The sequence below is a fragment of the Embiotoca jacksoni genome, unplaced genomic scaffold (genome assembly GCF_022577435.1).
Source record: "Embiotoca jacksoni isolate LCO1_2020_lvr unplaced genomic scaffold, fEmbJac1.0.p SCAF_65, whole genome shotgun sequence".
Lineage (NCBI taxonomy): Eukaryota > Metazoa > Chordata > Actinopteri > Embiotocidae > Embiotoca > Embiotoca jacksoni.
The window spans coordinates 302,473-319,337 of NW_027185420.1; the positions used below are offsets into that span (position 1 = coordinate 302,473).

A 16,865-nucleotide genomic window follows, 5' to 3' on the forward strand; every position below is an offset into this window, starting at 1 on the left:
CTCCGTACGATCCGACGTGGAGGCCCTCCGTACGATCCGACGTGGAGGCCCTCCGTACGATCCGACGTGGAGGCCCTCCGTACGATCCGACGTGGAGACCCTCCGTACGATCCGACGTGGAGACCCTCCGTACGATCCGACGTGGAGACCCTCCGTACGATCCGACGTGGAGGCCCTCCGTACGATCCGACGTGGAGACCCTCCGTACGATCCGACGTGGAGACCCTCCGTACGATCCGACGGGGGGCTGATGTTCACTTCCCACCTGGAGGACAGAGACGACCTCACTGACACGTTACTGTCACTAAACAAACCCAACTCACCTGATATCTGTATCCCATCTGTATCTGTGTCTCTCCTCCATCATGGTTGGTCGTCATGGAGACGGCTCTGTTGACATGTGAGGTTAGCAGCTGTTATGAGTTTAATAAACCTCCAGGCCTTGACGTGCAGCGTCACCTTGAAGTGGTTGAAAAAGGAAGTGGAGTTCAAACTAAGAGGTGAAGCGTGATGTTTGATCGACAGACTGCTTTTATGAATGAGAAGATTCATGGTGAAGTTAAATAATAAATAATCTCAGGTTCCTCACGTTAAAGACAAGCATGGAAACAACATATTTAAACATACAGAGTTTAATCTGGATGTAGAAGAAGAACAGCTGACGGAGATGTGAGCAGAGGACTCACGTTTAGTTCTGGTTCTGCTGCAGGCTATCTCATATCTGGGTCCCAGACTGTCCCTCCATCATGTTCCGTCGTCATGGAGACAGATCTGTTGACATGTGACACTGCTGCAGGTTTGTCTGATGTCTGGGCGCTAAGAGGACAGATAAATAATAATACTGAATATCTTTATGTTGGTTGTGTTACCTGGAGCAGTGAACCTTGTGGACATGATCAGAACTGCACCATCTATAGAACCATTATGATCCAGAACACCTGATATGAAGGAGCTGGTCCAAACCCAGCGGACTCCAACCAGTCTGAGATGAAAACACACCTTTAACAGGTTATTAATCATCCTGACTGATTATTTTATCAGAATATGTCAAAACATTTCTCATAGTTAGCATCAAGGAAGCTAATCTGTTCAGCTAGCAGCTAACTCACTGGATGTTGACACAGAGGTCACTGGACAGTCAGCTGCTCCTGGCTGTTCCTGCTCCTCCCTCTGCTGCTCCTGGCTGTTCCTGCTCCTCCCTCTGTTCCTCCTGGCTGTTCCTGCTCCTCCCTCTGTTCCTCCTGGCTGTTCCTGCTCCTCCCTCTGTTCCTCCGGGCTGTTCCTGCTCCTCCCTCTGCTGCTCCTGGCTGTTCCTGCTCCTCCCTCTGTTCCTCCTGGCTGTTCCTGCTCCTCCCTCTGCTGCTCCTGGCTGTTCCTGCTCCTCCCTCTGCTGCTCCTGGCTGTTCCTGCTCCTCCCTCTGTTCCTCCTGGCTGTTCCTGCTCCTCCCTCTGCTGCTCCTGGCTGTTCCTGCTCCTCCCTCTTCTCTTGTTCCTCCTTGTTCTCCTGTTTTCTATAATATTATAATGTTATAATAATGTCTCCACCTCTGCATGCTAGCTACCTGTTAGCGCTGCTGCTGCTGCGCTCGCGACTCTCTGGAAAGAAGGAGCGGGAAAAGAAAACACATGGTGACGTCACCGGCAGCGTGAATATTCTAATGAGGTCACGGCTCAGACCACGTGGTCACTGTCATCTGACGCCACTTCCTATCGTGTGTGATTAAGTACCTGATTATTTTCACCTGTGTCCAATTATCTTCCGCCATGTTGTATATTAAGGCCTTAAAATCATTAAATTCTCCTGAGTTCATTTTATTTATAAGTTTGTAAATCTCAGGAGTTTGAATATTAAATTCATGGAAGAGAACCCGCTGTTAATGCTTCATTCAATCTGTTGGAACCACAAATAACTTTTTTAATCTAAAAACTGCATTTTCAGATTACAAAAATGTTCAATTAAATGTTTGAGGTTGCTTGAGAGGCGTTCAGGTGAACAACGACAGAAGGCCTCCAACTGTACAACCGGGCTTTATTGAGAACATGAACACACTTTAAATCCACTCACAGGTAACGTTCATCTCATCATGTAAAACACCTGCATCGAGTCTGGATATAAAATCTCCCAGAATGCACCTGACGCTGAGATCATGATTGTTGACAGTGAACAGCGTGAAGCAGAAGTCAGCGAGTATCTGAATATGTACAGCTCATTATCAGCATCAGGACCAGAAGCAGTGTAATAAAGCGTCGCCATGGAAACATCCCTAATAACATGTTCATCAGGATGATGGAGGACAGAAGGACGGCTGCGACCTCAGACATTAAAAGAAGAAGCTGAAATCAAACAGGAAGTCTCGTCTGGTCACTTTTGTCCTTAAATCTCACTTTATTCAAACAGTTCATCTATTTATTTATAAATGTCAGTGCGGCAAAGATGCCCCCCCCCCCCCCAAAAAAAAATAAAAAAAAAAAATTCTAGAAACAGATTTGCTTGTTTCATGTTGTTTGTAAAGCTGCAGTCTGTCTGTTTGCCTTTAGGGGGCAGCACTTGAACCTGGGACTCTTCAAAATAAAAGCAGCCGCTGCATCATTAAAAATCAGACTTTAAGGGCTCAAAATGACACAAATGACGTTTGCAGTGCGTTAATTTAAGTTTTAAGCTGTTTTACATGTTACATGATGCAGCGACCTCACAAACAAACACACACACACACACACACACACACACACACACACACACCACATACACACAGCGATGAACACAAAGATGAACACATCAGAAACACCGTCTGCTGCCTTAATATCAGCGTTATATTAAAAAGCTCCTTCTGCTGGACGTCCATCCAGATTCACGGTGATCAGATCAACAGTCTGAGGCCGGCGGCGTCATGGAGTCGTTGTGGTGGGCGGGGCTAATAAAGATGTTACGTATGTGTGTTTTACAGGAATCAGTCCACTTCCTGTCACACTGCAGCTCTGCTTTCATTCATTAATTATCTCCAATGATTTAAAATTGCCATATTTATAATTTTTAGCTGTTAAACCTCCATCAGTTCACTACTAATTCTATTTCCTGCAGGCTTTTATTTTGAAACGCGTGCAGGAAGTATTGAATTTAACTGATGGAGGTTTAACTGGTAAAAAAACTAAAGTAGAAAACAGATTTTAGGATTTAAAGAGGAAGTGAGGATGACATCACTGCTTTTATTGTCTCACATGTTTTGTTGTGTTTTGGGTGATTTGGATGAATTGACTCTAAGATTTCAAAATAAAACACTAGCTCTCCTCTCTGAGGATCCTTCAGATCAGAGAAAGTCTGTGGCAGGAAACTCTCTCTGAGTTAAAAAAATACCTTATTCAGCAATACCCAAACATGGAGCAACTCAATGAAACACAAGTCAGACAGGAAGACAGTGGGATCATGGGAAATGTAGTTCTGCTCAGACACACCACGCTGAGGAAAACTGAGGAGGAAGTCTCTTATTGTGAAGGAGACGTGTGCAGCAGGAAGAGGAGGATCCTAGTTGGTGCGCAGCAGGTTGCTGAGAACTGGAATTTAAAACAAGAAAGTTCATCAAACACTTCAAACCTGAGACTTTAACGACTTTCACATCCATCTCTGATACGACATCATTAAATCTACAAACCTGCTCATTTTTAAAAAAAATAACTCAAATAATTTGATCTAGTCAAACTACTGTCAAATATATAGCCACGGAGTATGAATAAAGTCCAGCTCACTACCTGCTGTCCAACACCAGGGGTCAGTCTACACACAAAGACTCTTATATAAACTGTTGGCTCAGCTGTTCATTATAAAAACCATAATACATTTATTTTCTCATATCGTTTCAGCAGCTTCATATTTCACTTTATATTTAATTATTAATTGATTTTCATTAAACTGGGTCTGTGATTATTAACGAGCAGCAGCTGATCTTATCCTGTCCCAGACAGACTGATGGGCGGAGCTTAGACAGACTGATGGGCGGAGCTGAGACAGACTGATGGGCGGAGCTGAGACAGACTGGTGGGCTCAGCTGATTATTAAACCTGAACAATCAGTGGATCCAGATTGTGATGCAGATTTTAATGACTCTGATTCTGTCTGTTCAGACTCTAATAAATAAACTAAATAAATAAAATAAACTCTACTGTAACTGGAGCTGCAGTCTGAACCAGATGGTTCTGACACTTTAAAGAGTTTAAACTGGGACACACAGCAGGACAGTTATAAATATAATATATAATATATAATATATAATATATACATACATATATACAAATATAATGTGTTATTAAAGATGTAATGATGCATCAACCATGAAAGAAACTGACCTTGAGGCTCTGAGTGAGTACCGTGGTGTCCTTTCCCACTCTCTGGATCTGCACCTGAACGCCACACAGTGTTATTATTATTATCATGATCTGCACTTGAACGCCACAGTGTTATTATTATTATTATCATGATCTGCACCTGAACGCCACACAGTGTTATTATTATCATGATGATACATAAACATGTTATTGTTAATGAGGTGATGAACTCTGACCTCCCTGCAGCTTGAAGCAGAGCTTCTTCTTCTGGTAGGCAAAGTAACTGGAGGCTGCTCCCAGCAGGGCGACGCCCACGGCGCTGACGATCCCCGCGATCGGACCGGACCCGCCTCCAGCTGCAGAACCAGAACACAGCTCACAGAACCAGAACACAGCTCACAGAACCAGAACACAGCTCACAGAACCAGAACCAGTCTGTTTATCAATTGTGATTCTGGTTCAAAAAAGACAAATTGGGACAAACGACTGAAATGAACAGCTGAGGATGTGACAGATGTTTTGGTAAATGCTTGTCTCTGATTGGCTGGTTGGGATCATGTGATCACATATTTAGTGGCTTCTTTTCAGAAGATTGAACTCTTCAGATCAGTTCTTTAACAGATAAATGAGCTCAGTCTGTGTCATAACATCACTTCTCCACTAGGTGGCAGCCAACAGCCTTCAATGCCAGGATGAGCTGGCACAGACAGAAAAGTTCCATCACACTGAAGAAAAACATGAGGTGGAAATACAGGAACATAAAAACCATAAAGACAAAAAAGAAACTAAAGAAGACGCAGACAAAGAGTCGAAGAGAGAAAACGATGGAGTCTGAAGACTAAGACGGAAAAAAAAGAAAGAACGAGTCGAACAACAAGAATAAAAACAAAGAGAGAGAGAGAGAGGACACACCCTGGGCGGGGCACACACACACACACACACACACACACACACACACACACACACACACACACACACACACACACACACACACCCCTCTGGGTTATGACTCATTGTGGCTTCATGTCGTGCCACTCAACAGATCAGGACGGCTTATTATTTAGAGTGTGTGTGTGTGTGTGTGTGTGTGTGTGTGTGTGTGTGTGTGTGTGTGTGTGTGTGTGTGTGTCCACATGCTCAGCATTTTCCGGCAGTAAGTCATCCAGTCGGCTGTGGTGTTACTGTTTTAATGTACGGGAACTCTCTCTCTCTCTCTCTCTCTCTCTCTCTCTCACACACACACACACACACACACACACACACACACACACACACACACACTCCCCTCTGCAGGATATTTTCTCATCATGTATTTTACATGTGAATCTTTCTGTTCTCTGAATTCACTTTATTATCTTTATAAACAATCCTAGGTGTTAAAAATCCTCCAGGACAGAAAGAGATGAGTGAAGTTAGGTAGGTTAGGTTAGGTTAGGTTAGGTTAGGTTAGGTTAGGTAGGTTAGGTTAGGTTAGGTTAGGTTAGGTAGGGTTAGGTTAGGTTAGGTAGGGTTAGGTTAGGTTAGGTTAGGTTAGGTTAGGTAGGTTAGGTTAGGTTAGGTTAGGTTAGGTTAGGTAGGGTTAGGTTAGGTTAGGTTAGGTAGGTTAGGTTAGGTTAGGTTAGGTAGGGTTAGGTTAGGTAGGGTTAGGTTAGGTTAGGTTAGGTTAGGTAGGTTAGGTTAGGTTAGGTTAGGTTAGGTAGGGTTAGGTTAGGTTAGGTAGGTTAGGTTAGGTTAGGTAGGGTTAGGTTAGGTTAGGTAGGGTTAGGTTAGGTTAGGTTAGGTAGGGTTAGGTAGGTTAGGTTAGGTTAGGTAGGTTAGGTTAGGTAGGTTAGGTTATCATATTTCCTCATTATAACTATGATTATAACGTTCTTCTGCTTTTACACAAACATGTCTTGTTTGAACAACTTGTCACTTTTTTTTATCATATAAACTGCTTTTGCTGTCAAAAAATGACCTTAACTCAGTTTCTGTCTAATAATAAGAAATATGACAATAATAACAGAAACTGAGCACATTATTACATTATTTGATTGGACATCACTGAGTTTATAACTATAATAATCGCTGTTATTTTATTATTGTGTATTTTATTTAATTATACTTTTCTTTTCAGTTGACTATATTATTGGTGTACAGTGTGTTTATATAAATCTGTATATGTGCAGTTTAATACTACATACACACATGTACTTTACTTCTTCTGCAGACATATTATTAATATTAATATTTGCAGGTATTTCATCTTTCTGTGTTTCTGCTGTGCCAGTGAGATCAGTTCATTGATCCTGTTTGTCCAGATGTTGGCATCATGACTCGTCACATTCTGTATTGAACACAAGCGGCTTTTATTCCTCTGCAGCAACATTACACACTCACAATAACTCATAGTAATAACTAATAATAAAACTTCCAGAAAGATCCAAAAAAGCCTGTTTCATGAGCCGAGTGTCACAGAGGGAAGAACAGACCAGCACGCAGAAATATTCATTTAATCTAGTTAGAAAAAACAAAACAACACAAAGTAAACAAGAGGATGAACAAAAAAAAAAAAAAATCATAAACCAGGACCTTTAATAACCTCTCACTTCCTGTCTACAACCAATCAGGAAGGTTCTCATCAGACCACCTCATGTTTAATCCTAACATTAGAGTTATATGTAGTTTGAGGAAACCTGAGTTCAGGCTCCAACAACACATGATGAGTCAGCACATGAACAGGAGAGCTGGGTGGAGACAGATGGAGGAATGTAACCCTGGAGAGAGAAGCCTCCAGTTCAGATTCTGTCCGTCACCATCTTTGCTAGTTCGGAGCGGTTCGGAGCAGGAAGTGACCATATTTGGACGAGCTGGGGGAGGAGCCAGAGGTGGATCTGACCGATCTGATTGGAAACCTGACGATACTACGTCCCGCCCACCGATAGCTGTAACCTGACTGCACCACAGGCCTGTCAATCAAACAGACACGCCCCCAAAAACAGGTCTTCTTGAATCTTCTTTTCTAATGAATGAGGGATTATTTTCAGATGGACCTCCAGAAAACTAATAAGAAGGAGTGACTTTAGCTAACAACACCGAGATAACTGATGGACACATTTTATTCACTTTGGATTTGATGAGAGAAGTTGAATGGGAGTCTATGGAGCCGGAGGCTTTTTGGAGCCGACCTCTAGTGGCACTCGCTGGTATTGCAGCTGAAGATGATTCTACGCCGGTTCAGTACCGGGAGGTTCTGTAAATTCCGAGACTGCAGCTGAAACAAGCTGCACGTCGAGGCCACAGCAGCGTTACCGTGGCGACTTTAACACACGCCTACAACTCTGTCTCATACTGACATGAAGCAGCTGAACTCATGTAACAGGTAAAAGGTCAGAGGTCAAGGACTCTGGTCACATTCTGACACTAACATGAAAGGGTGGACAAAATAACCAGAACACCTCTGTGGTCCTCTCAGACAGACTGAAGGTCCTCCTGGTTTTAAATCAGAACTAATCTCTTTGTCAACATGAGCTGATTGGCTGATGACAGATGCTGGATTAGATATATTTCATGCTCGTGTCACTAAATCAGAAACATAGTTATTTCCTGTCTTTTGATTTAACGAATCAAAATAAGCTTCATACGTGCACAATGCATGAATATGTTAAACAGTCCTGATGTCACTGTAGTAAAGAGGTGTTCACCACCAGGAGGATTCATTTATTAACTCAGTGTAGACATACAGAACAGGGCAGAAACACAAAATCACCTCAACACACAAATTCCCAATAAATAACATCATCTCCATAAAACCAGTTAAAACAGATACATTGGAATATAAAACACAAACATCTGTTTTTTATGATACTTGCTGATCTACAGAGACAAAGTCAAATAAACAATCTCACCACCACATGTATGTGTTACTACAACAGTGGGAGGTGTTCCTGGTATTTTGTCCAGTCCCTTACACACAGGTGTAACAAGAAGAGTTCAATAACTGAAGGAAATAAAAGATATTCATAAAAAAGTACCCCATAAATAAAAAACATAACTCAATAAAGATCATTCTTTATCTCAGAAAACACGAATCCTCTCTCTGCTAACAACCTACAAAAGAATTTATCACAACCTGAGAGCCAGTCACAAGAGATAGAGCCTGAGAGCCAACCAGAACAGAGCTGCAGCCTGAGAGCCAACCAGAACAGAGCTGCAGCCTGAGAGCCAATCAGAAGCCTCGGTGTCTCAGGGCAGCGCCTGCAGCAGCTCCATGGCTCGCTCCACCAGAGGAGATAACACCTGCTTCAGGTGAGACATCCACATTAAGAGGTCCTCAGGAATGTTAGCATTTAGCATCTTCAGGATGTGTCCATACAGAAGGTCAGGATCTGCAACGACACACATCGAAGCAGCTTTTAGACCTGAGATCAACCTCACCTGAGATCAACCTCACCTGAGATCAACCTCACCTGAGATCAACCTCACCTGAGATCAACCTCACCTGAGATTAACCACACCTGAGATTAACCACACCTGAGATCAACCTCACCTGAGATCAACCTCACCTGAGATCAACCACACCTGAGATCAACCTCACCTGAGATCAACCACACCTGAGATCAACCTCACCTGAGATTAACCACACCTGAGATTAACCACACCTGAGATCAACCTCACCTGAGATCAACCACACCTGAGATCAACCTCACCTGAGATCAACCTCACCTGAGATTAACCACACCTGAGATTAACCTCACCTGAGATCAACCACACCTGAGATCAACCACACCTGAGATCAACCTCACCTGAGATTAACCACACCTGAGATCAACCACACCTGAGATCAACCACACCTGAGATCAACCTCACCTGAGATCAACCTCACCTGAGATCAACCTCACCTGAGATTAACCACACCTGAGATTAACCTCACCTGAGATCAACCACACCTGAGATCAACCACACCTGAGATCAACCACACCTGAGATCAACCTCACCTGAGATCAACCACACCTGAGATTAACCTCACCTGAGATCAACCTCACCTGGAGCCTGAAACATCCCACTGACTGATCCTTCTCTAAATATTAATTACGGTCATACTCAACCAGCCAATCAGCTACCTGCTCTCAGAGACTCACCTGAGACTAATAAAACTACTGGATCAGGAAACACAACAAGAAACAGGAAGTAGCAATAAAAGTGAAGGACGTCAGCTCAGAGAAGACGAGGACCACAGAGACAGAAGACAAAGACAGGAAGGAGGCCGACGTCTCCGGAGACACTAGAAGCATCACAATGTCCACCCTAGCAACAGAGGGGATTTCTAGTCTCCAACTGAATAAATACAGAACATAGAAACACTAAACTGATCAGCGAGACCGCTGAAAGATCAGACAGGAAGTCTATCTACTTAGAACTACTTCCTGTAACCGAGAAGAGATCTGAGAGCAGCAAACAGAAACGAGGGCACACTTCCTGTTGGTGAAAAACACTGACGGAGCATCTCACGGAAAGATTTACTTTCTAAAATAAACTTTTTAAATTATATAAGTTTTCATTTCCATGTTTTGCAGCGGTATATTTTCAGTGAAAGTTATTTTCAGTACGATAGTGGAACCAAATTATGGGATAGTTTATAAAAAGCTGTTTCTCTATAAAATGTTTAAAAGGAGCTTCGGAAAACATTTAACTGCTGTTCTATAATCTTTAGTTTTTTTATTGACTTTATTGTTTTTGCTGTGGTTGTTTTTACATTTTGTTGTTATTAGTTTTCATTATTTTTTATGTAGAAATATGATTTCTGCGTGTAAACTGTGTTTTTCAGGTGAGCTCTGGTTGTTTCTGCCTCTTCATCAAATCAAAGTTCGGTCTTTGTATTAAATTGTGATCAGTGTGTGCTAATGAAAGTGTTTGTGAGATTTCACATGTAGCTTTGACTTACAAATGTATATTCAACCAACTCAAATATTGTGATAAATATCACAGTTTGGCTGAATATATATAATATATATGAGGATATGAATTATGGTCCAGATCCTCCAGACACACTCACATCATACCAACTTTAATAAACCACCAACCATCAGAGCAACATGAGCAGAGGTCAGAGGTCAGATTTACCTTGAGGCTGATCAGCACCACCTGTCAACAAAACACAACTCTAATTATTATTATTATTATTATTATTATTATTATTACAGTCACATATCCTTTCAACTATTATAATAATTAATACACATTTATAGGTGAGAGGTGCTTTAGTTATTTGCCCCGACACATTCATCAGACTGGAGGACTCAGAGCGGATCAGAACCACCGGACTCGGCTAATGCTAATGCTAATGCTAACATGGTGCTGATGTTGAGCGGATGACGTCATCGTGTTCATTTCTACGTTGGCTACAAGCTGATGAAGATCTGAGGTATCAGCGCTGAGCATGAGGAATATTACTGCGGAATCAGAACTGTTCTGGATTGATGACCCAGCAGCAGTGATTCTGAGATTACCGCAGATCTTCTTCAATAACTAAAAACTGTTAAACAGACGTTTGGAATAAAAAGATTTAAGAAGTAAAAGAGTAAAGCGTTTACCGTGCGGGTCGTAGCCGGGGTCTCCTCCATTACCTGCATTAATACAGAAGAAGAAGTGAGCCTCGGTCCAGTCCGCTCACGGTAGTCCTCCACAATAAAAGCCTGACTCGGTCCAGTCTGCTCACAGTAGTCCTTCACAATAAAAGCCTGATTCGGTCCAGTCTGCTCACGGTGGTCCTCCACAATAAAAGCCTGATTCGGTCCAGTCTGCTCACGGTGGTCCTCCACAATAAAAGCCTGACTCGGTCCAGTCTGCTCACAGTAGTCCTTCACAATAAAAGCCTGACTCGGTCCAGTCTACTCACAGTAGTCCTTCACAATAAGAGCCTGATTCGGTCCAGTCTGCTCACGGTGGTCCTTCACAATAAAAGCCTGACTCGGTCCAGTCTGCTCACAGTAGTCCTTCACAATAAAAGCCTGATTCGGTCCAGTCTGCTCACGGTGGTCCTTCACAATAAAAGCCTGACTCGGTCCAGTCTGCTCACAGTAGTCCTTCACAATAAAAGCCTGACTCGGTCCAGTCTGCTCACAGTAGTCCTTCACAATAAAAGCCTAACTAGCTGCACTGAAACATGTGCTTCTAATTCCTGCTGTGGCTTTTTGTTGCTGCTTTCTTCTTTGGTAGAAGAACAACTAATGACTTCCATCCGTCCAGTGAACTCAGCCTCTGTCTCTGTCACAGACGTCTGTAAAAATGATCAACAACATCTCCGACCATGAAAACACATTCAGGAACTGAGTGGATTAAAACTTAGAGTTCACTCCTACAATAACATTTATTATGAGGTTTTATTCACTCATATTCTTCTTTGGGGAGTTTTAACCTGCATTTGTGGACGCAGCGATGAACTGTGTTCACAGACGATGTTTTTCACAAGTGTTCCTGAGCCCATGCAGTGATTTCCACTCCAGAATAGTGTTTTTAATGCAGTGCTGCCTGAGACTTGTGTTCAGAGATTTCTCCAGATTCTCTGTGTGCTCCAGCTGAAGCCCACTTATTCTTTTCTTTCTACATGTGCAGGATGATCAGTGTGACCGTGCTGCAGGAGGCGTTCAGGGACAGTACGGAGGTGCAGTTACAGTCTTTACAGAGAACCGACTGCAGGCTGCATTGATGAGTCGTTACACCGCCGGACTGAAGCACTTATTCTGTTCCATCAAACACAAACAGAAATACAAACACCTCTGAAACACTTTTATAAGTCTTCCTTTGATTACAAAAAATAAGAAATCACTCTAAACTACAAACCAAAACTCAGTGACATCAACAGTCGTCTCTCAGCATCACAAACAATTCAACAACATCAAATAATAAGAATGCACTTCAAACTGTTCTTATTTAATGTGACTCAGTGATTCAGTCCAACAGCTCATCTGTGTGTTTCGCTGGTTTCCAGGACTGAAGGGAGAAGACAGTCACCGCGTCATGTGACACAAAATGAACACCAACAGTCAGATCAGAAGTCGTTACCATGACGATATAAATAAAGAGTTGTTGTCCTGAGCCTGCTGAGTCAGCAGTAGTGAAGGACAACACAACACAACAAGAAGACGATGAGGAGTCACTAAGTGTCTACAGAACATAGAGCTGCTGTCTGTCTGTCTGTCTGTCTGTCTGTCTGTCTCTCTGTCTGTCTGTCTCTCTGTCTGTCTGTCTCTCTGTCTTTCTGTCTGTCTGTCCATCTCACCTCCTGAGTTCCCTCCATCAGGTTTGTAGTCTCCTGCTCCAACGTTGACCAGATCCGAGTCATCGAATGTCCCTCCACCTGAGAAGAACCAATCATCCTCATCCTCATCATCATAATTATCATCATCTTCATATCAAACTACACACAGGACGACAGGAGGAAACATGAACACAGGAAGTGATGGTGTTTGTGGGAACCAATCAGTGGGCAGATTATTACAGGAAGTGATGAAAGCTCAGAGACTCACCTCCTCCTCCCCCTCCCTCCCTCGGTGGGTTGACTGCAGGTTTGTCAGGTTTGGGGTTGGGGTCTGAGGAGACATGATGAGCTTCATTAATAAGAATGAGTTATGATGCAGTGATACAGTTAGAATTAAATTTAACTTTTTAATCTTTAAAACTAGACAAGAGAAGGTTTTATTTTCTATTTTTTGATGGAAACTGTCTGAAATCATTATTTGAACTGATTTGAATGATCTTGTATGATTTCAAATTAAAAGCTCCCTCTAACAGTTTATTAGAGAGAAACTTTGATTTCTAAAAAAAGGCTTTTATTGTGAAACATTTGCAAGAACGTGTTGTGACTGAAATCAGACATTCTCACTTTATTAAATGAAAACAATGGAAATATTTATCACTGACTGTTGTGTGTAAACTTGTTACCGTAGTAACAGTGGTCAGAACCATTGTTAGTTTTATATCAGAGTACTTCAGTCGTCTTTACCTGGTTTGAGAGCGTCCTCCAGATCGAATCCAAAACTATCACCTGAGACACAGAAACACACACACGGTACACATGTTACATGTATGTTCACGTTCAGACCATCATCTGTAAACATGAGATCAGTAACATGAAGACACCCACCAGAGTCTCCTGAACTGGGCTTCTTTGGTTTCTCAGTCTGAGTCTTTGGCTTACCTGTAGAGAGACTCAGGTTAAACACCGTAAAACACTGTTGCCCTATTTTGAAAATCTCCTAATAATAATATAAATCATCATTAAAATATAGTTATGTTAAATAGTGTTACCTTATTTTGAAAATCTCCTAATAACAATAACAATATAAATCATTATTAAGATATAGTTATGTTAAACACTGTTACCTTATTTTGAAAATCTCCTAATAACAATAACAATATAAATCATTATTAAGATATAGTTATGTTAAACACTGTGTTACCTTATTTTGAAAATCTCTGAATAATAATAATATAAATAATTTTTAAGATATAGTTATGTTAAACACTGTTACCTTATTTTGAAAATCTAATAATACTAATACTAATAATAATATAAATTATTATTAAGATGTAGTTATGTTAAACGCTGTAACCTTATTTTGAAAGTTCTGTGTAAACACAATTATTACCTTCATCCACAGCGTCTCCCAGATCAAAGCTCAAACCACCTGGGGAACACACACATTACACACTGAACACATCATTATACACAAGGTGTGTGTGTGTGTGTGTGTGTGTGTGTGTGTGTGTGTGTGTGTGTGTGTGTGTGTGTACCGTCGGGCTGAGGGTTGTCCGGGGTCTTGGGCAGCTCTTTGGGTTTAGCAGGTGTTGGTACTGAAGGAACAAACACAGTTACAGTCAACGAACAATCAACGATGTCTGATGGTAAAAAATGATATGGAGAGAAAAAGACTCACAGGGATCACCGATGGCGTCTCCAAGGTCAAACTCTGGAAGAAGAACACATGAAGAAGACATGAAAAAGAGACGAAGAACACATGAAGAAGACATGAAAAAGAGACGAAGAACACATGAAGAAGACATGAAAAAGAGACGAAGAACACATGAAGGACACGTGAAAAACACGTGAAGAACACACGAAGAACACGTGAAGAACACGTGAAGAACACGTGAAGAACACACGAAGAACACGTGAAGAACACGTGAAGAACACACGAAGAACACGTGAAGAACACGTGAAGACTCACAGCTTCCTGTTTACTTCATAGTAGAAACACATGTTTGAATGTTGCAGGGAGTCATGCAGTGTATCTGCTGGTTGCCATGGCAACACTGACTGACACATGGAGCAGTCCACCTCTACGTCTGATGTCAGACCATCATCATCACCATCATCATCTTTATCATCATCTTTATCATCATTACATTTCATTTTTCTGACTCTTTTATCCAAAGACTTACAATCAGTTCATTTCAACATGAGGGTTCAAAACCAGAACAACAAGAATCAAGAAAATATCACTTCTTCCAGAAAGCCAAACTACAAAGTTATATCAGTAAGTTCTATTTTAAGATACTAAAGTTCTACTGTTCAAGGTAAAGGAGGAGGAGGAGAAGAAGAAGAGGAGGAGGAGGAGGAGAAGGAGGAGAACGAGAGGAGGAAGATGAGGAGGAGGAGGAGGAGAAGGTGTGTTTTTAGTTTGTGGTGGAAGATGTTCAGAGTTTCTGCTGTCCTGATGTCGTTGGGGAGCTCATTCTACCGTTTAGGAGACAGGACAGCCAATCATCATCATCATCATCATCATCATCATCATCACCACCACCACCATCATCATCATCATCCCTTCTTCATCATCATCATCATCCTCAGCAGCAGCTCTGTGAGTGACAGCTGATTTAAACCAGTCCAGCTGTGGACATCAAGTCTCTTCAGACATTCATGATGTAAATGTTAAATAAATGATGAACATGTTGCTGTCGGAGCTCAGAGCGCCTCCTGCTGTCAGAGCGCCTCCTCAGAGCGCCTCCTGCTGTCAGAGCGCCTCCTGCTGTCAGAGCGCCTCCTCAGAGCGCCCCCTGCTGTCAGACAATCCCGTCCGCCACCTCTTTACACACTAACTCTGAACTAAAAGACGAACTAAATGTTTAAAGTCACTTTAACGGATTCAAAACAACTTCCAGCTGCTCGCGCTCCATAATTATCTCTATGACGTCACTTAAACGAAAAGTCCACCCAACAACAAAGTACCAGTTATACAACAAACAACTTCTGTAATAACTGAACCGACTCACCCTGTGATAAAGTTCCGGTAACGAACAGGAGGAGAACCACCGTCACACCGAGCCTCATGTTGGCGGGAAAGAGCTGCATGTGTAGCCGGTTTTAGTCCGTGTGAGTCGGCGGCAGAGCTTCGTGGAGTCGGTGTGTCTCCTCGGAGTGTCTCCTTACACGCAGCGGAGCGGCTGGGCGTGTCCTTCCGCCGGAGGGCGTCACATGCTCGGAGAGCCTTCACTCCTCCATCATCATCATCATCATCCATGGACACAAAGATAACAACAACTTTGCACTGGACAACTTCCGTTAAAGACCCCATTAACGCCCGTTCGTTTCAAGCCAAACTCTGTTCATAATATTTTCACGTTTTCTTGCCTTTAAACAAAACCTACAGAGCATACACCCAGCTGACGTCAGAGCATACACCCAGCTGACGTCAGAGCACACAGGAGCACTCACAATAGTGTCGGTGTGTTCAGGGACACTGAGACCTCGTTAATGAGGTTTTAGTCTCTGGAACAGAACAACCTGCAGAACTGGATCCGTGTAAGTTCACTTAAATCTCTAAATAAAGGACATGAAGGGTTGAAGTTCAGAGGAGCCTCCTTATTAGGGAGGAGGTGAAGTGTATTCTTAAATGTGTGTTTGGTTGTTCAGACTCGAGGCTTCATTAAACATGGATGATTTTCAAATGATATTCAGACATTATGTTTTATCAGTGCCGGGAAAATCAGGAGATTAAATGTGAACAAAGGCGGTGAGTCACCCAGAGGAGCTGCAGGGCGGTCCAGAGGTGTGGCCCAGCTGACCCGACACGACCCACAAGCTGGCTCTACTGGAGCACGAGCGCCACCTGGTGGGTGGAAACCAGTCTGCAGTCTGAAGCACGGGTAAGGTAGGTAGGTAGTTACTTTATTAATCCCCAAAGGGACATTTTTTTTCGCTACAGCAGCATACAGAAGCAATAAGATAATAATAGAAATAATAGAATGCAATAAAATAGCAGTAAAAAAATATTAAATGTAAGATGCACAGTATATACAGTACAGTATATATCTATATATATATTATATACAAACAACCAAGAAACACAGACAACAGTGTTATTGTTGTGTGATGTATTTTGCCAGAGGTGAGTTATTGTACAGTCTAATTGCAGTGGGCAGGAATGATCTCCTGTATCTGGAATGATCTCCTGTATCTGGAATGATCTCCTGTATCAGGAATGATCTCCTGTATCAGGAATGATCTCCTGTATCAGGAATGATCTCCTGTATCTGGAATGATCTCCTGTATCTGGAATGATCTCCTG

The 16,865-nt window shown here is 42.3% G+C and overlaps 1 protein-coding gene across 2 annotated transcripts; it reads right to left on the bottom strand.

The window, feature by feature from the left end:
- Nucleotides 1–2,012: 2,012 nt before the first annotated feature.
- On the bottom strand, nucleotides 2,013–15,747 carry cd99 (CD99 molecule). 2 transcript variants are annotated; one of them, XM_069175253.1, is made up of 13 exons: nucleotides 15,571–15,747; nucleotides 14,235–14,267; nucleotides 14,092–14,151; nucleotides 13,947–13,985; nucleotides 13,442–13,495; nucleotides 13,301–13,342; nucleotides 12,825–12,887; nucleotides 12,578–12,655; nucleotides 10,890–10,922; nucleotides 10,420–10,440; nucleotides 4,554–4,673; nucleotides 4,339–4,392; nucleotides 2,013–3,549 (listed from the first exon to the last, which is right to left on the bottom strand). In XM_069175253.1, exons 1-13 carry the CDS (start codon nucleotides 15,647–15,649, stop codon nucleotides 3,521–3,523), a joined length of 705 nt encoding a protein of 234 aa, XP_069031354.1. In that variant the 5' UTR covers nucleotides 15,650–15,747; the 3' UTR covers nucleotides 2,013–3,520. The 2 variants fall into 2 exon arrangements, with proteins under 2 accessions (XP_069031354.1, XP_069031355.1); XM_069175254.1 differs by lacking the exons at nucleotides 2,013–3,549; nucleotides 4,339–4,392; nucleotides 4,554–4,673 and adding an exon at nucleotides 6,642–8,684.
- Nucleotides 15,748–16,865: the final 1,118 nt, after the last annotated feature.